This window comes from Taudactylus pleione, unplaced genomic scaffold, assembly GCF_031769625.1.
Source record: "Taudactylus pleione unplaced genomic scaffold, aTauple2 ptg000095l, whole genome shotgun sequence".
In the NCBI taxonomy this organism is placed as follows: domain Eukaryota; kingdom Metazoa; phylum Chordata; class Amphibia; order Anura; family Myobatrachidae; genus Taudactylus; species Taudactylus pleione.
Window position 1 is genome coordinate 33,811,962 of NW_028284497.1, and position 17,675 is coordinate 33,829,636.

General features: G+C 42.7%; 1 protein-coding gene across 3 annotated transcripts in view; it reads left to right on the forward strand.

Moving 5' to 3' along the window:
• Positions 1–1,189: 1,189 nt before the first annotated feature.
• The window catches only part of GKAP1 (G kinase anchoring protein 1), a 58,337-nt gene continuing 41,851 nt past the window's right edge, over positions 1,190–17,675 (forward strand). Inside the window, exons 1-4 of one of the 3 annotated variants that reach the window (XM_088470109.1) lie at positions 1,190–1,393; positions 1,740–1,794; positions 6,167–6,403; positions 10,399–10,533. In XM_088470109.1, coding sequence (XP_088326235.1) covers positions 1,320–1,393; positions 1,740–1,794; positions 6,167–6,403; positions 10,399–10,533 — 501 coding nt within the window. In that variant the 5' untranslated portion in view covers positions 1,190–1,319. The other 2 variants (XM_088470108.1, XM_088470110.1) reach the window with 2 other exon arrangements.

A 17,675-nucleotide genomic window follows, 5' to 3' on the forward strand; every position in this document is an offset into this window, starting at 1 on the left:
GCACCGTGTATGGGGGCCTTTCATCTGGGGATGAAATTCGGATTGACCGCATGACAGATAGTGAGTGTAGCAGTGGGTAGGGGGTGGACGAAGTCACGGTGCAGATGGGTGGGTCGACAGATAGCAGTACCTCCGGGCACCGAGGATGGTAGGCTGCTCATGGGCCAGTGCCGTGTGCTTGCCCCAGGCTAAAATTTGCCAGCAAGCCCGTGTGTAGTGTACCTAGCTTTAGAGCAGGGGTAGGGAACCTTTTTTCTGCCGAGGGCCATTTTGATATATATAACATTTGCGGGCCTAGTACAGGACACGCCCCCTCAGTCTGATGTCATACGGGGGTGGGGCCACAATTACCGGTGATTACAGCAATGCCCGGAGCATCCTCCGGTCACCTGTAAGGGCAGCGGTGTGATCATCTGAAGCGTCCTAAGGTCGCTCCAGGTGGCACTGCTGCATAGATTCTGGCTGCAGGGTACCAGAATGGCACCCTGCTAGCCAGATGAGGCTAGCAGAAAAAAGTTTAGAGGGCTAGACCAAATGATTCCGCGGGCAGCCTTATACGGCCCCCGAGCCTGAGGTTCCCCATCTCTGCTTTAAAGGCTTTGGGCTCTATTTACTAAGCAGTGCTAGGAGACAGATGAAAAGTGATACGGTGCCAGTCAATCTGCTCCTGTCATCTCAGGCTGTGTTTGAAAAAATACAGTTGGGAACTGATTGGCTGGCACCTTATCACTTTTCATCTGTCTCCTAACACTGCTTAGTAAATAGACCCCTTTGTACTCTAAAGCTGCCCTTAAGTGTATCATACTACATCATATATATATATTCTACCAGAGCCGTAACTAGACTTTTTGGTGCCCTGTGCCATAAAGTGCATTGGCGCCCCCCTCATTTTTCAAAGGGACATAATGCACCCAAAAAGGGCCATGGCTTCATGGGGAAAGGCCAGGAGATGCTGGGGATGAAATAAGAGGAAACTACAAGAAAGAATGATAATAAACAGAATTTGACAGGCCCAAACAGCGCACCCTGCCCTGTGGTGCGATGGCACCGGCCGCACTACCCTAGCTACGGCCCTGTAGTCTACTATAAATAATACTATGGCAAAAAAATGTCAACACAGACAATGCTTCGTCATTTATAGAAGGGTCACTGTACTGCCGTTGCTGATTTGCTTTAGCACCGTCTTGCACTGGCACTGGGCAGAAGGTGGAAGTGGAGGCATCTGGCCAGGCAGCATGATGTGACAGTGGCACCCTCCGTCCCACCTCGGCTCCTCCTGTTTCTAACACCCGTGCAGCTCCAGCCCGCTGCAGTAGTGGATGCTCACCAGTTGGGAGGATCTAACCCTTCGCGTTCAGTTTTCTATTGTCCCCGCCGGGCTTCCGTACATTAAGTGAGCGTGAGCAGTTGATAGAGGCAACTGTGTGACTGTGTGCCCGGAGAATACTCACTGCTATTGCCCACCTTTCTCATTACTGAGCCAGCCCAGCGCCGACCTCATTACAGAGTGTGTATAGTGTGCACCACCGTGTCAGTGTATAGCTAGCGCTGGGTGTCGGGACAGGGCCGGTATTGTTATATGACAGCAAACACAAAGGCATAGGGGTGTAAGGGACACTGCGTGCTGGTAACTAGCTGCTTGTGTGTGAGCACACCGTTGTATGCATAATACTCTATATACAGCAGCTGTTCCGTCTGCAGTGCTGTCTTACCCAATATAGCCATTTTTCTGTTCGTAGATATCAAAGCCGATCCCTTGTGGGCCGGGCGCAGCAGCTTCTCCCTATTCAGCAGGTAAGTGCACGCTTATCTTTATACAGCAGGTAAGTGCTCTTTGTGCCATCTGTGTACTGCAGGAAGTGTGATTTAGGCCATGTCTCCATGCTACAGATGTTCACATTTATTGTTTTTATTAAATGATACTGGGGATAGTTATTCATTGATATGTCCAGATTAGGAGGGTAACATTGCTACACAATGTTGTGTCAGTCACATTTGAGTGTAGTATCCAGTTGCAGAAAGCAGTTGATTTATTGATATGTGCTTTTATTTGGTAATGTTACACCAAGTTAGCGCACAGTCCTTGTTACGCCAGCCTCGCCACTTTGGCAATCAGCAAATTCTATCCATTTTCTCCAACTTTTACATATACACCAAGTCACCAACCAGCATCTTATTGGCCTATTTATAATGGCGCGCACACATTCCACAGCGCTTTACAGAGAATACTTGCAGTCTATATTCTCTACCACATGTACACACACACACACTAGGGTTATTTCTTTTGTTAGAAACCATTTAACCTACCTTTACGTTATTGTATTGTTGTAAGAAATCAGAGTACACAGAGGAAGGCCTTGGTGGGAATGGAACCCAAGACCACAGTGGTTTGAGATAGTAATGCTTGCCCCTATGCCAACTGTCATTATCCTTATGATCCTGTCAAGGAATGTTGGCCATATTATTTCCAGTGTGTCTTATAGTAATTGCTGGTGGAGAGTCTCCATTCTGAATATATTGTTCCATATCAGGGCTGTCGAGAGCTGAGATGGACCTGGGTACTGGGGTGTGTGGCCAACTCTGGGGGCATGGCCATGCTCCACCCAAAAAAAAAAATAATAGGCGTGGTGCCTCTTATGTAAATGGGGACATTTATCCCCCTCAGCAGCAATGCAAAGGTGGACATTGTACTCCTCAGCAGCTGATCTGGGCATGCTTGATAGCATTGAGTCTGGTTAAAGGAAAGGCCACTTATAGCTCTTTCACACAAAAAAGCTAATTGCTGGGTCAAGCATTTGGACTCAGTAATTTGCGGATCAACACTGGTCCTTTTTCTGTGTATAAGGGTTTACCAGGATCGAAGTCCCTGGAAGCGCGACCTGGGTTGATCCTGGCACACAGAAGAAATACCTGTGTTGATCCGCAAATTATCCAATTGCTTGACCCGGCATTTTGCTTGTCTGTGTGAAAGTGGTATAAGTGGCACAGCAAAAAAAACTGTGCCTTAAATGCTGGGTTAAAGTAAAGTTTTTGTGTGTGAAAGTCGTATTAGTAGAAATGTTTGTGACCTGGCATTTGCTTCCTCCATATCTGGGAACTTTTCAGCCTATCCATACGTGGGAGTGATATAGTAACAAATAGTAAAGGATGAAGGTGAATCAAGTCATTTACATATTGCTTGCATTATATTGCAAGTGTTCTAACAGAGTGATTCCCAACCTCGGTCCTCAAGGCATACTAAAGCTGCATACACACGGTACGATCTGTTCAGTGAACGATATCGCTGAACGATTTCCCTTGAACTTTCTGTAGTGTAGGACAAACGATATTGAGTGTACACACTGAAAGATATCTTTCAGTAAAGTCATTCTGCCATATCTCTGAACAGACAAATCTTGATGAAATCGTCCAAGTTGGCCTGCATGTATGGACGACCATAGACATCATTCTCGTCCATGCGGGAGCGCGCATCTTTGGTCGTTCGCTGCATAAAAATGAACGATATATCGTTCATAGATATCATACTGTGTGTACGCACCTTAACTGTCCAGTTTTTAGTGATATCCATGCTTGAGCACAGATGGGTAAATCAAAATAACTGAAATACTAATTGTCACCTGTGCTGAAGTATCGCTCTCCTTAAAACCTGGCCTGTTAGTGTGCCATGAGGACGGTTGTTGGGAACCCCCGTTCTAACATGAACAGGGCCATTATTTTCTTCTTTTTATTACAACATATAAAATCATTTAATAAAGCATGGGTCCACTTTACGCTGAATCCTGTCCCGGGAATTATATAAAACATTTTTTGGTCTGGTGCCATGAATCTTTAATTTTGCTGAAATAAAAACCTTTTGTAGATGAATATGCTGCTGCTGTTTATAAATGCAGCCAGTGGCAGTGATGATCAGTTATCCTGTGGTGTTACAGACTTTGGGCCTGATTCAGACCCACTCGCGAGCGGCTGTTCGCTCGCAAGTGGGTCGTTGTTCTGGACTGAGCATGCGCACGACGGAGGGAGCTCCGTCGTGCGCATGCGCCAGACGCGACGAGCGAAGGAAAGTCCTTCGCTCGTTGTGTCTGATCAAAGGGGGCGTGCTGTCGATGTTGATTGACAGCACGCCCCCTTTGGTAGGCGTGCCGGGGGCGTACCTCCCTGACCTTTGTGTGGGAGTACCTTTCCCGCACTGAATACGTATGGGGGTAGGGGGGTAAGGTGCGCTCTCCCTGCTAGTAGTGGTGATGGTGATGACTTGTGTGTGTTTGTGAGCAGAGTTAATTGGAATGTTTCTTCTGGTGGTGGTGGTGTTTTGGGAGTGTCAGAGTGGTGTTCCAACCCACTCTGCACATCCCCCCCCCCCCCCCACCCCCTGAGACTTCCTAGATTGTCGACCTTAGGTCCAGCAGGGGTGACGTGCAAGGTCACTGAACCGCACGGGAAGGAGCCCCCTGAAAGGGTCCACCTACCTCCCCAGTCTCATCACCATTCATCACTGAAGCCCATCCACCTGCCCGGGATCTCAACAGAGCAGCATTGTGACTACTCAATAACAGATTTTGCCCCAATCTACTGTGTCTCGCTGGCCTCATTTTGATCCCATCTCGTTCCCCTTTTCACATTACTCGAAACTACACTCCATACCCAATCACACCCTCCTTCTCACTCCCAAAACACCACCACCACCAGAAGAAACATTCCAATTAACACCACTCACAAACATACAGAAGTCATCACCATCACCACTACTAGCAGGGAGAGCGCACCTTACCCCCCCTACCCGTGTGTGTGCACTTGCCTATGACTGCACCCCCGCCACTCGCGATATCGCCCTGGGTGCACATCGTTTAGCGTGTGCCCAGCTTTAGAACTCTCTAACTCACTTTTCAGGCTGTGTTTGAAAAATACAGTTAGGAGCTTATTGATTAGTACTTTCTCTCTCCAAACTTTGATACATCTCCATCTAAGTACCATATCTATACTGATCTAATTTGAAGGCAAAAAGTGTATCATGTTTTTCCTAACTATAAGAGTGGGCTCTAAGATAGCAATATGTTATGTATGTCAGAAATCCTGCTTATTGTTTACAAGAGAGCAGGGAGGGTCCAGGGATACCACAAATTTTAAGGTGGTTCATTGATGCCTTTGGTTTGGCATTGCAGTTGTGAGTCACTGCTTTATTTGCAGCTCCGTTCCGCTATATGTGTAACATTATAGTGCTGTTGGTGTATCATGTAACCTTGGAGCACTATTTGTGTATGTACGACTTCTGTCTGCAATCACATGATTTGTAACATTGCGGAGCCTACGAAAAATCTTCCTTTTGACTACCTTAAAAAATGAATTTATTTTAGTCTGCACTGCTAGCCACCAAAATCCTCCTAATTCTATAATATCTACTTTGTATAATTTATTAATATGCACAGTAAGCCAAGTATTTGCTATAAATGTCAAGAATATCTTCCTAAATTAATAGATTTAAACAGCAAAAGCCTCACCCCAAGTGCACCAGGATAGCTCAGTGTTTCAGCAGGGGCTCTTGTGCACAGCTCTAAATGATCAGATTAATCTTCTTTCAGTTTTCATGTTTACATTTTTTTTTAAAAAGTGCAGTTTGGTGTGCTTTTTTTTTGCGATATAGCTTAAAAACGTGTCGCCAACATAGATGTTAGCGGCCTTTTGATTTATTTTTCAAAATCTGGTAACATTAACCAAAAAGGTGTTCTCTATTACTCAAAGTTGAGTGTTTTTTATTTTTATTTTTTACAATAACTTAAGCCATTTAATTGGTTTTATACTGTCGGCTTCACTTCTGTTATAGCATTTATTGGAATTAGAATTGCCAATACAATATAAATAATGCCCTCTATACTATATTTATCTGTGATGTGTTTGCTTAGATTTCAGCCTGATCAGTGACCTTTTAACATATGAATTCACTCTGCTGTTTATCTCTACTTCACAATCAATCAAAATCCTTTAACATATTATATATGTGATTGATATTTAGAGTTGTGAATATCCAAAAAATATTTTGTAACTTATCTGTTTGTATTTTAGATCACTTACTATAGTTTGTGATCCATTTTTTATTTTTTAAATCAATATCCCAGTAAATGGATTGGTGCTGTTTTGATGAGGTTGTTAATTTTGTACATGTACATTTTAGAGACGATCTACGATAGTAATGGCTTCAGCCGTGGTGAGTTTGGTCCCCACCACTGCCTCCCGCTTCGCTCTTCTGAAAGTAGACAGCAGCAGTGACTCTGATTCTGAGAAAACAAGAGGAACGCGTGGGGCAGGGAAATTACGTGGATCAGCTGCAAGTGGAAAAAACAATACAAATGAGAAAAAGAGGGAAAAAAGGAGGAAAAAGAAAGAACAGCAACAAAGTGAGGCTAATGAGGTAAAAGAACACAGGTGTTACACTTTGATTTGTTTTTATTATGTTAATGTACACATTGACCCAACTACTGGAACTTGTTTCACACACTAGTTCACTGCATCCCTTTTATGCCATCCTGTTTTTAAGGTGATAGATTCTTACACCAGCTTTATCTTTATCTTATAGATTGCTCCTCTCTTTTAATGAACTTTCTTTATAAGATTCATATGAAGTGGCATATTTTTTGGGCTTGAAATATGTCCTCCACCAATTACCTCTATTATTACACTACAGCTCATTAATTTCAATACACCACACAAATCATCGATTTTCCAGAAAGTAATGAACAAAAGAAGCTAGCTTGTGATGAATATATATTTATTTTGGCAAATAAACATTTTTTGTACTCTTGCACATTGTTTACAATTAAATTGAGTTTTGGTTTCCTTAAGTTTTTCTCATCAAAGCATCCCCTCTTAGCGGCGATTACAGCAGTGCAAACACGGGGCATTCTGTAGGACAACTTGTCCTTAGTTTCAGCTCTGATTGCAGCCCATTGGTCTTGTAGCATTCCCCAAAGGTGCTTTTGGCACGTTACTCTCACATCTCAAACACACCTTGCAATCAGGACTCTTGGGTGGCCAAACCATGCTCTTCAGCACCTGTTGTCATTGTGTTGACTGAACATAAGCTATGCTTTGGGGTGTTATCTTGCTGTAGTGTGAAACCACGACCAATAAGGCGGGTGCCGGAAGGGATGACATGGCGCACCAGTATGTTGTGGTAGTATTTGGAGTCCATGATTCCTTCGATCCCTATGAAGTCACCAACCGCACCAACTCCGAAACATCCCAAGACCATAATAGAACCTCTTCGCTTGACTGTGGGTTGAATGCAAGTAGGAAGCATGCGCTTGCCTGTCGCATGACGAACAAACTTGCGCCTCTTAGACCCACACATTCCAAACTTCGATTTGTCTGTGAAATTAATCTTCTTCCAAGGGCTAGTGGTCCAGCTCCTGTGCTTTATTGCCCACAATATCCTCCTCTTTATATTTATGGGCCTAAGCAATGGTTTTTGGGCTACAAAACATCCTTTCAATCCACTGACTACAAGGTACCGTTGACGGTAGCGATTGACATGCTTTTCCTAGTTTTGAACCAGCATGGATCTGACAAGCTGCTTGGAATCTTTCCCGTCTGGTACACACTAATAAATTTGTCCTCCTGTTTTGTGGCCTTTTGAGGTTGTCTAGGTAATGGGCGATCACGTACACTGTTGTTTACGGCATATCTTTTGAGGGTATACTGCACGCCACCAAGAGATTTTCTCCAGATGAGCTATTTGAGCCATTTATGCTGTATGTGTTTAAGTATCGGTTTCAAAACCGTATTGGGCATGTATCTGATATCACTACGAGCACCTTACAGCCGTAATTTGTTTATTTTCGGGTAGCAGACATTGCGGCAGATGTATGAAGCTCTGGAAAATGATAAAGTGCAGAGTGATAAGCTACCAGCCACTCAGCTCCTAACTGTCATGTAACAGGCTGTGTTTGAAAAATGACAGTTGGGAGCTGATTGGTTGCTTGTTTATCAATCTCCAATTTATCACTTCCCAGAGCTTCATACATCTGCCCCATTATCCGGCTGTTAGCATACATGCAAACTTTACCTCTGGAAGAGGGACCTTTGTGCCTGGTGCAGCTACGCACCCGAAATTAGTGTGTGTGGTAAACTTGTGGTTGGAGAGCTTGGCTTTGTGGGGAATGCCGCACCCGCAAGTTGCAGCAGGTGGCCCCATTTTTGTGCAATACACACATATCAAATTTATACTTTACACAGAAGGGGTTTATTGAAATTAATGAGCTGTAGTGTATCTACAAATACCCGTCCTTAGCAATAATGTAAATTCACTAACGTCCACCAACATTTATACCTTGAGTTTCTTTTCTGTTTTTTTTTTTTTTTTTAAGTTTTGTTTTGTTTTTTTTTAACCCTGACTGCTTGACTGTGTAATTTTGTTTATCCTGATCTGTATTTGGTTTGTATTTTCTGTTTATTTGGTTAGCCCAGTGGTTCCCAAACTGGGTGCCTCAGGATATTCTCAGAGGTGCCTCAGGTTAGTGTTCCAGTACCAAATCAAACTATTTGTGGTCAATGTAAGAGGCAAAAACCTAAAATATCTGGACAAACCAAAGCACAGCCCTGTCCACCATCACATAACTGACTGGTCAGCACAATTTACTTAATAATTTTTCTCTGAATTTCTTAATAACAAACTTTTGGCCTAGGGCGTGCCATGAAAAAAATGCTGATACTTTAGTGTGCCCTGATTCAAGAAAGTTTGGGAGCCACTGGGTGAGCACTTTCATATTGTACTATTTTCTTCTCTTGGTGTTATAAATAGATTAAAAAAAAAAAAAAAAAAGAGTGTATTACACAGATAACTTCGTCAACTAAAGTAATAAGGTGTTTTGCGTTAGAGGTAACCATTCTATAAAGTATTTTTATCATACTGTTAGAGGATACTGGAACCATTCGGGTGTTGAGAGCTAAGGGGGGATTCAATTAGCCACGGTAGTTATCACGCGCTAATTCAGGGCTCAACAAATCCTGGGGGCCAGGTCGCCATGGCGACCAGATTTTGCTGCCTGGCAACCAATTTATCCAGGGAGGCAGGACCCAGTTTTAGTTAATGAGCAGGTCCGTCCCACAGTACCTGTTATGATCTAGCTGTGTGCACTGTGCTGGGTGCCCGCGCCACAGCCAATCACCGCTTGCATTGTCTCCCCAGCCAATCGCCATGCTGCCTTCAGTTTCTCCCCAGCCAATTGTCATGCCGTCTGCAGTGTCTCCCTCCCTCCCTGCCCACCAGCGTGCTGCTCTATTTAAATCCAACAGCTCTTCAGCAGCGCCTCTGCATCCTCCTCCTCTGGCTCTGCACCCCTTTCCTGCCAGCCACCCTATGACTCTCACGGCTGCAGCATCAGCGTTGTTGCCCCCATCATGTTGTTGGTGCCGAGACCCTCCAACTGCCTGCGCTGCATCCCTGACTCCTTGAGCCAGCTCTCCACACACAGAAAGCTGGAGGTGGACACTGCCCAGACCAGGAGGGAGCTGGAAGCTCTACACCCTGGTGCTGAAGGACAAGCTGAGGCTGCAGCTCATGCGGAGCTCCCAGCAGGAAGAAGGAGGTAAATATTGTGCTGAGTACTGCGTGCCCCTACCCCCTCCTTGCCCCAGTACTGCCCCACTGTAATTTAATTAATAAAACTCCTGCACCTTGCTCCTTCATCAGATAAAACTCCCTAAGTGTTCCTCTCCCACCATCCCTCCCCAAGTTACACATGTATCATCATATGTACTTACATAACTCATCATCCCACATGTGTGTGAATGTGGTCATACTGTGTGGCATACTATGTATTTGGGTCATACTGTGTGGCATACTATGTATTTGGGTCATACTGTGTGGCATACAGTGTATTTGGGTCATACTGTGTGGCATACAGTGTATTTCGGTCATACTGTGTGGCATACTTTGTATTTGGGGCATACTGTGTGGCATACTATGTATTTGGGTCATACTGTGTGCAAACTGTATTTGAGCACTAGGGTGTGGCATAATACGAATTGGAGGCAGATATGGCCATGTGACAAAATCTGATAACCATTGAAGGGGCATGTATGTTGGTCTGATGGCATGTGGGGAGGCTGAGGGGCATTGAAGGGTCACGTGTGGTGATTTATACAAGATTTTATATATTTCGGTTGCGGATGATAGTCTGGCTCCTAAACATTTAAGCCAGCTCCTAGATTTTACAAAAATTTGTCAAGCCCTGCGCTAATTGATCCTCCGGGGCTATCCAATTAGCCCAGAAGTACAGCCGCCTGCAGTACATATCTGGGATTTTTTTTCGGTACCTCAGGCTCCAAAATAAGAATCACGCCATTGTAGCGAAGATGCACTGCACAATTTTTTTTAAACATATCTCCATGCTGATTACATTGCAGCTCAGGAATCTTGCTTTTAAGAAGATTCCCCAGAAATCCTCTCATAGCAGTGGTGGACCTCAGCAGGACTCACACAGCATGCCTAAAGATGCTCATGAAGAAGACTGGCAACAGTGGCGTCAGAGAGATGAGCAGGTACCCAACATTTCCATAAGTTTTCAGTTTTTATCAGTTGTACAATTGTAATATTTCTTAGCTGTATTATTGAATGTGAGACAATAGATTTGATTTGAACTTGTAAGAATAACGGTACTTCCTACCAGATGGGTTGTAATGTTGAAAATATATATATATATAATATATATATAAAAAAAAATCACAGCACATTGCGTCTGGTAACATCTGAAACATTGGTGTTACCAGACGATGTGCTGTGATTTTTTTTTTTTTAAGTCCACGGAGTGCTGCCATTCTGTTGTATATGTGTGTGTGTGTGTGTATGTATGTATGTATATATATATATATATTATAGTGTGTGTATATATAATCCTCCAATTACAGTAGATAATTTTCACATGGATAGAGAAAAATACGATGTTTAATAATATACTATATTTGTATAATATTTATTATACTGTGATCTCTCCATACCATTTACTTTATTTAGCAGGAGGCACCGATAAGACCTCTGCCAGTCGTCTTTGGTGCTGCTTGGCTGTCTGACGCACAAACTCCAACGTAAAGCTTTAGCAGGAGAGACCAGAGCAGCACCATAGTAGCATTCTAACTATGGGCCTGATTCAACAAGGACCGCAAGTGCGATCGCGGCTGCGATTACTCACGCAGTCTCACTGCAATGATATGCTAATCCATTGCGAACGCTATGCCGTCACAGCACAACATAAGGACACCCACCTTACCTTACACACATCCGTATTAGCATCACTGCAAAACCATCGGTAACATTGAGTACCATCGCAGCGTCATGCACACTTGCACAAGGTCTGACCATACTCAGAAATTGCTTAACTCATCGCACGCTGTGAGTACTGCGTATGGCATCGCAGTGGATAATTTATGTGCGCCCATGAAACGGCGTTGAAGAATTTCGCCGACATCACCTCCTACAAACGGCACTTCCTGTCAATCACTCTGCGATTGGTCTGCGTAGTCACTGCAATCGCAGTCCCGATCAGTGGCTGGTTCGCGCATGCGCACTGCGATGTATGCGCAGAACTCAACAATCCGATTGCGTGCGTAATCACAGTTGCGATGCTTGCTGAATCAGACCACTATTATTATAGCGAGGGAACTTTGTACAGGGTGCTTGTTATACTTTACTGTGCAATCATATACTTGAAGCATAATAAGTTTATCGTGTTTCTCCTTGCAATACCTATCAAAATTCAGTATCATTATGGGAAAATTCAGTATCCTTAAATTCACGTGATTATAGATATCTGGAATGGCCTGGAGCAAGGTAGCAATCAACCAAATTTAAAATGTTATCTTCACTGATATAATGTAAAGTTCTAGACCCACCAGGCCCAATATCTTTATACTCTGGTTTGTATATCCAACCGAGTGTTAACAGGGGCCAAATTATCTCAATCTTGGCAACACATTTAACATATGCTGCCATCTGGATAAGGTAGGTACCTCATGAGCTTTCTAAAGAGCTATCTATCAAAGAAATAGTTTATTCAGATGCATTCAATCAATTTTGGGTGAATCCCATAAGACAGTCAGGATTCCAGTGGAGACCTATTTGTATCTGGGCCTAAATGGTCCATCTCCACAATCCTGCTCATTCTATTGATATAAGGTCTTTTTACTTCCATATTATTCTATAAAATGGTGTGAGGGGAAATCTGAGACCAATGAGCCGATGTTTGGTATTGTGCCCATGCGTAATTGTTTGACTTAAGTAGAATTTTGAGTAATGTTCTACCGACATCTGTCATCGAGCCACTGACATGCCTGTCATTAAGGCTGTTATGACTATTTAGATATACAGGTCGAGTCTCCCATATCCAAAATGCTTGGGACCAAGGGTATTTTGGATATCAGAATTTTCCATATTTTGGAATATTTGTATACCATATTGAAATGTCTTAGGAATAGGGCCCAAATCTAAACACAAAATGCATTTATGTATTATATACACCTTATACACACAACATGAAGGTCATTTTATACAATATTTTCAATAATTTTGTGGCTCAAACAATGTTTGTGTACATACATGAAATTCTTGAAATATTGTTTCATATACACCTTATACACAGAGCCTATAGGTAATTTTGTACTTTATTTTTAATAATTTTGTGTCTTAAACAAAATTTATGTACATTGAACCATCAAAAAGTAAAGATTTCACTATCTGTCATGCTAAAAATATTCCTTATTTCAGAATATTCCGTATTTCGAGATATTTGGATATGGGAGACTCAACCTATATGAACAGAATTTTAGGATTATTTTTTTATTAATTCTGTAGAAGCCCTAATGCAGCATAAAATATGGAGAGCTGAGGTGCTAGATCCACATACTTTCTGTAGTTTTAGGGATCTTATCAGGTCCCAGCACCTTATTTTTTTGGAACTTAATCTATTGTTACATTAACTTTAGATAGTCTAAATTTATCAAAATCAAAGGTTTTATTAACCCAATCAGGTTGAGGAATAGCACCAAAGTTTAACGGAAGCATTAAAGTGGTGTAATCTGAGGTAACCTGGGAAATGAGGACACTGCATGTTAACAGGCTGAGTAGCAAATGTTAGCGCTATTCTGGAAAAGGCATCCGCCAACTGCATAGTTCTGCTAGCTGTCAGGAACCTATTAGTTACATGTTGTACAGTAAAAAGGGGTTTAGTATGTTTTGTCGACATCTGATCCAATGCTTCCTGCGGTAAGTTGGTTAACCCCTAACCAACTTCCCGTAGAGAGATAACATTGAAGTCTGCAAGCAATAGTAGATAAATGTCATCAGAAAATTCTGAACATTCAGGGAATGATCATCACCTTTATGCAGGAGCAGCCAGCTATGATTAGAAGTGAAGCTTTGCGTTATCTACAGCCATGTAATGTAGCCACATCTGCAGCTCACTTGCTTGCAACTCTGAATCAGCTCCCCATTAAACACCTGTGAGAAGTATGGATTCCAAACAATCAAATAATATATACACCCATCAGCCATAACATTAAATCCACCTGCCTAATATTCTGTAGGTCCCCCTCCTGCAGCCAAAACAGCTGACCGGTCTATGAATGGACTCCATAAGACCCCTGAAAGTGTCCTGTGGTATCTGGACCAAGACGTTTAGTTGCAAGATTGAGGTCTCCATGGCTCTGACTTGTTTTCCCAGTTCATCCCACTGATGCTCGATGGGATTGAGATCTGAGGCAGTTGGAGGCCAAGTCAAACTCTGTCGTGTTCCTCAAACCATTCCTGAACAATTTTTGCAATGTGGCTGAGTGCATTCTCCTGCTGGAAGAGGCCACTGCTATCAGGGAATACCGTTGCCATGCAGGGGTCTACTTGGCCTGCAACAATGTTTAGGTAGACGGTACATGTCAAAGTAACATGAATGCCAGAACCCTAGGTTTCCTAGCAGAACATTGCCCAGAGAATCTAGCGGCTTGCCTTCTTCCCATAGTGCATCCTGGTGCCAACTCTTCCCCAGGTAAACAACGCACACACACCTGGACGTCCACATTATGTAAAAGTAACCGTGATTCATCAGAGCTGGCCTCCTTTCTCCATTGCTCCATGTGCCCAATGTAGGTGCTTTCGGCGTTGGGCAGTGGTCCACATGGGCACTTTGACCGGTCTGCAGCTAAGCAGCCCCATATATAGCAACGCTTGCCCATTTTTCCTGCTTCCAACAGTAAAACTTCAAGAACTGACTGTTCACTTCCTAATCTATCCCACCCCTTGACATGTACCATTGTAATGAGAAAATCAATGTTATTCACTTCACCTGTCAGTGGTTTTAATGTTATGGCTGATCTCTGTATATATATTTTTTTATCCTGAACTGTAAGATACAAAACCACTTGAGCATCATTCAAACTTCTTACTTTCCAAGCATGTATTGCCAGGGCGGGACTCTGGGTTCTAAGCCTTCTTCGTTCATTTCCTGCCATATTTGGCAGGGGGACCACCTGGCTGATATCTTTTGTAATCTGTGAGCTTGTTCCACACACAGTGTGCAAACAAATGTTTCAGACAGCCATTTTGGAGGCACATACCTTTTGGCCTGATTCAGAGATATACACTAATGCATTTTTACCATTCTGCACGCAGCTGCTGTGTTAATGCTGTAGCCGGCTGGTAACAGATTGAGACACACACCGGTGGCTTTGCAGATCCAAGCAGGTGCTTTAAAATACGCAGCCGCCGTTGCAAAACATTCAGACATCGTCCGTCTGAGTAACCCTATGGTCACACAGAATGGCCATCTGGACTCAGCCGTCAAATCGACTTTATCTGGTACGGGATCGCAGACGCAGGCTACGACACGCCCTGAAAACAGCTGAAGCTCGCCTGCGTTTTTTGCCGCCACTCCCCATTACCTCCCCTAAACGGTCCCTGACTGTCCATCTCTTTGCGTAGAAATCCTCTCTGCAAGCCAAGGTAATGCGCACAGTGTGACCGTGACACATGCACAGTTTACAGCGTAAGTATCGGAATAGCGTACATCTCTGAATCAGGCCCTATGTCTTTTTTTTTTTTTACAGGTAATCCAGCTAACTTTACATTATTTAGCAATAGTCTCTTCTCTTCATTTTAGATATGCATTGCTCTTACCATTTATTGATGGCAGGCAGAGATGTGATCAAGGCACTTTGGGTTTCTTTCACGGCCCAATTCTGCTCTTTTCTTCAGCTACTCCATTTCAAAGAATTTGCATTTCAGACCAATAACAACCAGGACTCTACTATGTCAGTTTTTTGTGGGATAGGACTGCCGCCTTGTCTGGAATGCTAACTAAACTGCATAGCAGGGTAGTTCTCTATTTTACACCCAGTATCTTCTAATTCGGTATTAATTTATGGCTGATCTGTGGCTTCTTTCGCTATGGATTACAATATGGTGCCAGTTCCCACCAATTGATAAACGTGGGAGAACTTTGGTTTCTTTGGGATATCTATAGGGGTCCTGCTACAGTGCCACAAAGGATAAAATGTGTGGTTTTATGATGCCAAACCACATATTAAAAGTGAAAAGTCTCTTAATGCTGCACACCCTTCATGTTTAAAAATCTCAGGATAGCACACGCACTAAAATAAGTATTGAACACATCAACATTTTTCTCTGTAAATATATTTGTAATGGGGCTATTGTAATGAAATTTTCACCAAATGTCAGCAACAACCCATGCACTCCACATATGCAAAGAAATCAAACCATAGATGTCCATAAATTAAGTTATGTGAAATGACACATGGAAAAAGTATTGAACACATGAAGAAAGGGAGGTGCAAAACGGCATGGAAAGCCAAGACACCAGCTGAAATATATCAGTAAATAGAAAGCAATCCTGCCCCTTGTCAGTGCACATTAATATAAGCTGGTTCAGTCCCAACTGATGGTCTATAAAAAGGTGTCTCATTACCAAGGTGCCACACAAGAAACATCTCATGATGGGTAAAAGCAAAGAGCTCTCTCAAGACCTTTACAACCTTGTTTTTGCAAAACATACTCATGGCATTGGTTACAGAAGGATTTCTAAACTTCTGAATGTTCCAGTGAGCACTGTTGGGGACATAATCTGGAAGTGAAAAGAACATCATTTCACCATAAACCGGCCACGACCTGGTGCTCCACGCAAGATTTCTGACAGAGGAGTGAAAAGAATTTTCAGAAGACTTGTCCAAGTGCCAAGGACGACTTGTGGAGAGCTTCAGAAAGACCTGGAATTAGCAGGTGCAATTGTTTCAAAGAAAACATTAAGTAATTGCACTCAACAGCCATGGTCTGTATGCACGCTCACCATGCAAGACTCCATTGCTGAAGAAAAAACATGTTGAAGCTCGTTTAAAGTTTGCTGCACAACATTTGGACAAGCCTGTGAAATACTGGGAGAACATGGTCTGGTCAAATGAGACCAAAATTGATGCCATTGATTTGGATGCCATAATGCACACCATGTTTGGAGGAGAAATGGCACTGTACATCACCCGAAAAACACCATACCAACAGTGAAGTTTGGAGGTAGGAACATCATGGTGTGGGGCTGTTTTCAGCATATGGTACTGGCAGACTTCATATGATCGAAGGAAGGATGAATGGAAAAATGTAACGAGACGTTCTTGGTAAAAATATGCTGCCATCTACCAGGATGCTGAAGATGAAATGAGGGTGGACATTTCAGCAAGACAATGATCCCAAACACACAGCCAAGAACACTCTCAATTGGTTTCAGAGAGAGAAAATAAAGCTGCTAGAATGGCCTGCCAAATCACCTGACTTGAATCCAATTGAAAATCTATGGAAAGAAATAAAGATCAGAGATCATAGAAGAGGTTCACAGAACCTTCAAGATTTGAAGAATGGGCCAAAATCACAACTGAGCAATGCATGCGACTAGTTTCCCCATACAGGAGGCGTCTTGAAGCTGTCATTACCAACAAAGGCTTTTGTATGAAGTATTTGAAGTATTAAATATTTTTCAGTAAGCGTGTTCAATACTTTTTCCCTGTGTCATTATATATATATATATTCTCAGAACCTTATAATTTTTGACATTTGACTTCCAGATCATCAAATTTTGGTAAATTTTCAGAGATGTTCCTTAGTGTTAATTTTAATTCCTCCATCCCTGATGATGTGCTTATGTCAAAGAACAAACTACACTTCTCTTATTGTTTCCTCTCCAAGCTGACTGCATTTTTACAACAGACCAAGGTCACTGGTCTATTAATTTTTTTTGCTTGGAAATGGTGTTCTGCGCTGGTTTAATACATTTTGTGTTCTAACATTACCTCTCTACATGGTATACTTCCCAGTTCTCCCTTTCCCCTTAGTGTGTAAGTCACACGGGTCCTTTTCTCTCTTGTTCTTTCCTAGTACTATAGATGCCTGCAGTGCTTCACCCATTTATTTCCAATTTCCTCTTCAGTAACTTATCTGCTTGTCTATATGTTGTGTATAGGATCAATGAGTTCTGAATTGACTCTCATCGCTGCTCATCACTGCATCCTCCTACAAGCTGCAGCGAGTAGCCTTGCCCTGTGGTTTGTCCTACCTAGTTTGTGGTATTCTAGTAATGATTAGAACTTATGATGTGGTTAGCAGTTGTGTGTTGTACTTATGCTCTCATAATATCCTT